Source organism: Macrotis lagotis, chromosome X (genome assembly GCF_037893015.1).
Source record: "Macrotis lagotis isolate mMagLag1 chromosome X, bilby.v1.9.chrom.fasta, whole genome shotgun sequence".
NCBI lineage: Eukaryota > Metazoa > Chordata > Mammalia > Peramelemorphia > Peramelidae > Macrotis > Macrotis lagotis.
Window position 1 is genome coordinate 652,485,901 of NC_133666.1, and position 6,857 is coordinate 652,492,757.

General features: G+C 45.9%; 1 protein-coding gene across 1 annotated transcript; it reads right to left on the reverse strand.

Moving 5' to 3' along the window:
- Positions 1 to 235: 235 nt before the first annotated feature.
- Positions 236 to 5,513, reverse strand: LOC141501193 (serine protease 57-like). Its single transcript, XM_074204947.1, has 5 exons — positions 5,388 to 5,513; positions 2,824 to 2,977; positions 2,176 to 2,320; positions 1,559 to 1,822; positions 236 to 808 (listed from the first exon to the last, which is right to left on the reverse strand). The coding sequence occupies exons 1-5, from the start codon at positions 5,452 to 5,454 to the stop codon at positions 656 to 658; spliced, it is 783 nt and encodes a 260-aa protein (XP_074061048.1). The 5' UTR covers positions 5,455 to 5,513; the 3' UTR covers positions 236 to 655.
- Positions 5,514 to 6,857: the final 1,344 nt, after the last annotated feature.

Genomic DNA, 6,857 nt, shown 5'->3' on the forward strand with positions numbered 1-6,857 from the left:
TCCTTCTCTGGACCTCAGAGGTTTCTTTATCTGTGAAATGGGTAGGGTAACCTTGTCCCCTAAGGTTAGGACTAGGCCTGTGGGGTCATGAACAGAGCATCAGACAATCACCTTTACCATGGATTCACTTAATCTAGAACCTTTTCATCTCTGAATCTTAGGGTTGTTTTTTTTTTTAATCTGTGAAATGGGAAGGGTAACCCTTGCTTGGTCTTTCTTCTCATGCTTGGGCAAGGGTAGAGTATCCTATCATATTGAGGGCTGGAGAAGGATGAGGTTGAGAAAGAGTCTTTATTAAAAATTAAATTCCTGTGGGGCAGCTAGGTGGCGTAGTGGATAAAGGACTAGCATTGGAGTCAGGAGTACCTGGATTCAAATCTGACCTCAGACACTTAATAATGACCTAGCTGTGTGGCCTTGGGCAAGCCACTTAACCCCATTTGCCTTGCAAAAACCTAAAAAAAAATTAAATTCCTCTTGTAAACCAGGAAAGCCCAATCAAGTCCCCACTACCAGTCCAGGTCAATGTACCAGTCAGAGGAAGGTCCCATCCTCTCTCTTGAACCAGGTTTTCCCCATGTAAGATTGCAGGGAGATGAGGTCCCATAAAGCCTCAAAATCCTGACTTTGTATGTGTTGGTTACTGCCAGTAAAATCAATAGTGCTGCAGTACATCATAGATCCAGGCCACAAAGGTGGAGACACGGGCATAGACATCAGGGTAACGTGGATCTCCACAGATTCGGGATGAGAAGGACACCACACCTTGAAGCCTCCCTCGGCAGATGAGTGGTCCCCCAGAGTCCCCCTGCCAAACAATAGAGAATAGTATGAGGACTGAAGACAGTTAAGTAAATACTGAGAAGTAATTGGGGAGAGAAATACAGAGAGAGAGAGAGAAAGAGAGAGAGAGAGAGGCAGAGAATTAGAAATAGAGTGAATAAGAAAGAGAAACAGGGTCAGAGATAGAAAGACACAGAGAATTAGACTATTTAAATAGAGACAGAGAGAATTAGATAGAAATAGAGAAAGAGTGAATGAGACAGAGAAACAGAGACAGAATTAGAAACAGAGACACAGAGACAGATATAGAGAGAATTAGAGAAACAGAGAGATAATTAGAAAGAGATAGACACAGAGAAAGAGAAATAATTAGAGATAGAAACACACAGAGACAGAAACAGAGAAATAAGGATAGATATAGTGTGACCTCATCAGTTCATGTCCTTCTGGCCCATTGGGTCTGCTGTCTTCCAAGCTTAACCAAGGAGACTCTCAAAGATCTTTTAGTCTAACAGATACATACTAAGAGAGTACTAACTGCTAACTTCTGAGAAGAAGAGAGATGAGGACAGAGAAAAAAGATAGAAATATTCATACGTAGAGAGATAGGACCAGAAACAGAAAGACAGATACAGGAGGGTGAGCTTTTGAAAGGTAGAGAAACAGGGTGTCAAAGAGAAGTTGCTCAAGGTTACTCTCAAGTGAGTGAGGGGGCAGAGTTGGGCTAGAATGCAACCCATCTGCCTCCCAACTTCCCATTGCTCCCAAGGCTCACCCCACAGACACCCTGGAAGTGGTCTCTCTTGGAGCCAGTGGTGCAGACCATGTCCTGGTTGATGTTTCCCTTCCAAAGGTTATTGCAGGTCTGCCGGGCCACCACCACTACAGACGTCTCCATGAGTACAGTTGTGGATTCTTCCTGGTCTGGGATGTCCCCCCAGCCACATATTCTGCATTGGGTCCCTGGGCGAACCTCAGTATTCCATCGGGGAAGACTGATTGGTCTCACTGAGTGGCTCAACAATGCACTGCCGTTGAGCTGCAGAGGACAGAAGAGGCAAGAACCCAGTTAAAGATGGGGACAAAGGGCAGGGATAGAGATGAGGATAGACTTGGGAGGGACGGAGACAGGATTTAGAGAGAGAAATGGGAGCAAGGATAAAGATGAGGCCAGACATGGGAAAAGGTCCAGTCGTAGGGTTAGTCAGTGACAGAAAAGGAGATAGGGACAGTGAGACACAAAAACAAGAAAAGAAATGTGAAATTCTGGACCTCCACCATATACTCTCCTCTTCCCCAAAGGCCACCGCTCCCTCTCTTCTGTTCCCCAAGCCTCAAACTGCCCCACTGGCTTCAGAGAGCTGGGTAGCTCTGAGTTTCGAGGGCTCTCACCTTGAGCAGTTGTATGTCACAGGTATCAGCCTGGGCATTATAGAGTGGATAAGGAACAGCTCGAAGAATTCCAAAGACCTGTTGGGTTGGCTCTGGAGTAATTAGAGAGTGGGCACCCAGGACCACCTGATATTCAGTTAGGTTCCTACAGCCACAGAAAGAAAGATGTTAGCCTCTAGGGGATGGGGGCTCCCTCTCCATTGGCCTCAGAATTTCAACCCAACCCCGGGACCTCTCCTGCTACATAACCCAACAGGACTAACAATTAGCAGTTGGGAAAACTAACTGTTCTCCACCACCACCCCCCCACACACACACACTAAAGGAAGGTATCTATTCAAGGTCACTTGGTGAGTCTGAAGGATAAGACCTTGGTCTCCTGGATCTTAACCAGAGCTTCTTTCTATGCTTCATTTCCTTTCCTGTTCTCCATTGTGCATTTGACCCAAAGGGAATTGAGCCCTATGGACTCATCCAAGGTCATGAAATCAGGTTTTAAGACTAGAACTCAGTCCCAAACTAGGGTTCACTGTCCTGCAATTTCAGTGGAGGTACTGGGAGAGTTGAGTTGCCTGGGAAAGCTTGGACTTTGGGCAGAATACAGGGAATACAGGTCAGGGAAGGAGTGGATCCCAGGGCTGGACTCACTTGGACATCTCACAGTGGGCAGCTGTGAGCACCCACTGGGGCCGGATGAGGGACCCCCCGCAGAAGTGTTCACCCTCATGCTGGATGGAGACTGCAAATGGGTAGGAGTGGGGTTTTGCTTCTTGACCCCCCACAATTCGACCTTGGTGGGCCCCTGGGGACAGAGAGAAGAGTCTGAGCCTTCTTCATGGAGTTCCACATCCCAGATCTGGAGGATATGCTCTCTCCAGAAGGTACTTTCATTCTTAGGGCACTCCTGAGTGGAGTCAGTATTATTACAGAGTTCTGTCAAGGAGTTCTGGGTAGGTGGATCCCCAGGGGTAGGGAGAAAGAATGCTCAAATTATCAAGACCTGATTGGAATTGGGAGCCCCAGACCAAGACCACCATCTTCCAAAATAATCTAGCCTTTTTAAGATCTCAGGAAAAGTTTTTCAATCAGACTCCACTGTCTTCTCAGACACAGGAACAGGGACAGAAACAGTGACAGAGTCAGGAAGATACTCTAACTGCTCAAGAATTGTCAGTGGTATCCTATCGTTTCTAAGATAAAAGACCAACTCATCTCTGGGGCTGACAATCAGACTCTTACCCAGCTTTTTAGATTGATCCCACATCATTTCCCACTACTCTGCCTAGGCGATTTTCAGTATTTATCTGTGCTTCTGCCTTCACACAGGGTACTTTCCCCTCTTGCTTGGCAGGGGACTCTCTGGACACTGCGCCTGTAAGATTCTCCCCCTTCTCCTTTCTTTTTATTTCTTTTTTCTTTCTTTTTTTAATTTTTTAAAATTTTTTTCCCCTTCTCCTTTCAATGGGTGTTTTTGTGAGTCCTACAGAAGACCTTTCCTTATCTTCACCATTGTTAATATGCATTCTTTCTCCTCTCTCTCTCTCTCCTTCTCTCTCTCTCTCTCTCTCTCTCTCTCTCTCTCTCTCATAAACTACACTGCATTCACTCTACAGACATTTGTCTATGTACATGTTGCTTCCCTCCCTCCTTAAGGGCAGGGATTATTTGAGATCTCTAACACCTAGGATAATGCCAGATACATAATTAGTAGGCACTTGATAAATGTTTATTGAATCGAAATGAATTTTACTTGCTTTTACAACTACCCATCATCCCTTCTTCCCTTTGCAACACACACACACACACACACACACACACACACACACACACACACAACCACATCATACATAACCATGGATAGATGACGCATTTTAGGAAGGGGACATTAACAAGCTGGTGTAGAGAGAACTAGTGTGAAACAAAATAAGAGAGATAAATTGATTATAACTGAGATAGGGTATAATGCATTGCTAGAGACTGGGACTGTCATTCAACAAACCATCTGGTAAGTATGTATCATGTACCAGATATTAGACTAAACAACTGAGTTACAGAGAAAGGCGAAAGATAATCCCTGTCCTCCAGAAGCTCACAGTCTATTGGAAAACAGCTATCCACAAACAAAAGGGAAGCTGGATGGCACAGTGGATAGTGTGCCCGTCCTGGCATCAGGAAGTTCAAATTTGACTTCAGACACTCACCAGTTGTGTGATCTCGGGCAAGTCACTTAACCCTATTTGCCTCAATGTCCTCATCTGTTAAATGAGCTGGAGAAGAAAATGGAAGACCACTCCAGTATCCTTGCCAAGAAAATTCCAAGTGTTGCAAAGAAAAGTTGGATGAGGTTGAAACTATTCATCAACAACAATGTGTAAACTAACCAGATCTAGAATAAATTGGAAATAATCAACGGGGGGGGGAGGGGAGGTCCTAGTCTTAAAGGGCACTTGGGAAAGTTTCTTGTAGAAGATGGGACTTGAAGGAAGCCAAGGGTGCCAGAAGATAGAGGTGAGGGGAGAGAGAGACCTTATCCCCAGAAAAAAAAAAAGGAGACCAGGTGAGAGAGATAGGAGAGAGATCCCTGGGAAGATTGGCTTGGGATGGTGGTTGGGTGGAAGGGTGAAGTATGGTCTCTAAGTGCTAGGAGGTGACTGGCCCCACAGGCATCAAATACACCCCAATTCCTGAGCTAGTTCAAAAGAGCTTAAGTCCTGAGGGGGAAAAAAAAGAGTCCTCCTACCAGAACTTCCTCAATTCAATTGAAAAAGCATTCATTCTTACAGTGATTTGTAAAGCCTAACCCTAAGTGATGACTCCCAACCAACAAAACAGGCTTTACCTATTTAGTGGCCAGAGGAGGACATAGAGGAGGTAATTTGAAGGGGAAGGAGGGAAAACCAATAAAAGGCTATGTATAAGCCAGTAAAAAAGATGGATGTTGCTCATAGAATTGCAGTAAGTCAATAAGAATTCTTCTTTCCTCTTTTTCCACCCTGTACCTGAGAAGCCTCAAAGTTGAATCTCTTACTCTTTCCAGATTCAGAAACTGAGGTTCAGAGAGAAGAGCACTTGCTCAGAGTGATTCAAGCCTAGAGCTGAGAGACCATTGCCTCCATCCCTTGGTTTCTCATCTAGCACCCCTTGATATCTAGGGGCTGGGTCCCCCTAGGATAGAGGTTGAGGTATACTTTAGGACAGGGGAAGTCCATTACCTGAAGAGGTCAACTGGCCCAGGGTTGCCATCCAGGAGAGGAGCATGGAGATCCCAGGGACCCTCATGATGCTTTCCTGGGTCCTTGTTGAAGCCTTGGTGCAGAATTGGGCCTGGGATGGTTCCAGTTAAGTAGTGTGTGTGTGTAAGGGCAGGAAGCAGGGGTTGGGGGACAGTTATGGGGGGAGGGGAAAGGGTGTCTGTCCATTCCATCCATTGAGGCTGGACTCCTTCCTGATCTCCCTTCTCCACTTCTTCCCTTTCTCTGGTTTGACTTGTGAAATGTGGGTTATGTCATCCCCTCTCAACGGCCCGGGGGGCTGCCAAAGGGGTCTGGAACCAGTCTCAGTACCCAGAGCCTCTCAGAACTTGCTTCATATCAATGGTCTAAATCTTCCCTCTCGATCTTCCTTAGGGCCCAGGGATTCCCAAGGACCCATCTCAGGCCTCAGAGTACTGTAAGACCCAGTAAAGTACCACAGTTCTCTGGGGTTCTTCCTCATACCCAGAACACTGCCAGGAATTCACCTGGAAGCACCCCTATTGCCTGGAGCCCCTTACTGTATACTAGTTCTTGGAACATCTCAGAACCTACCCTAGACTCTGGAATTTGCCACAGTTCTCAGAGTCCCCCAGTAGCTCCTTGGTATCTATCTCAGGACTGGAAATATTCCATAATCTAGGCTAGTCCCTAGAGCTCTTGGGGTCAAATTCAGTTTCACTATTCTCAATTCAGGATGTATCAGTGAATTTCTGGGACCCACCCTTTTCCCTCCAGGACATGTTTTAGGACCCAGAATCTACCTCAGGATTCTCTCTAATGCTCATGACCCCCCTCATAATCCAGTTCAGCCTCTTGGGAACCTATCCATCAGTGTCCAAAGCACTCTATGGTCAGCCCTAGTACTCTTTGAAACATCCCTTAATGTCTGAGATCCAGATATTCAGAATTGACCCTGAGATCCCACAACTACCCCATTCCCTCTGGATTCAAATTCCAACTCTGAGACCCCTAGGACCTTCCTTTGAACAAAAACCTTGCCCTCTCTGGACCTCAGCTTCTCCATCTGGAAAATGAGGAAAACGTCCCAGTTCTGTCATCTTAGAACTCACCACAGTGTCTGGAGCTCTAAAGGAAACCCTCTCCCAGTGTTCAAAGCAAACTAGTGTCTGCCTGCAGGGTCCTGGGTCTCCCAGTTTCAGAATCCCTCTAGGACCCACATCAGAGTCTAGAATTCCCTAGGTACCTCTACAGACTCTAGAGTCCAAAGAATATGCTTTATCACCCAGTTATTACCATGGAAATTTTGGGCATCTTCACATCACTTGAACCTAGTTCCAATCCTGGATCTGCCCCTAAATTGCTGTGATTCCTTAAGCCAAGTCCCTTCCTCTCTCTGGCCATCATTTTTCCCCCTCTAAAATTCCTTCCACATCTGAGAAAAGACAAATAACCCAATGAAATACTGTT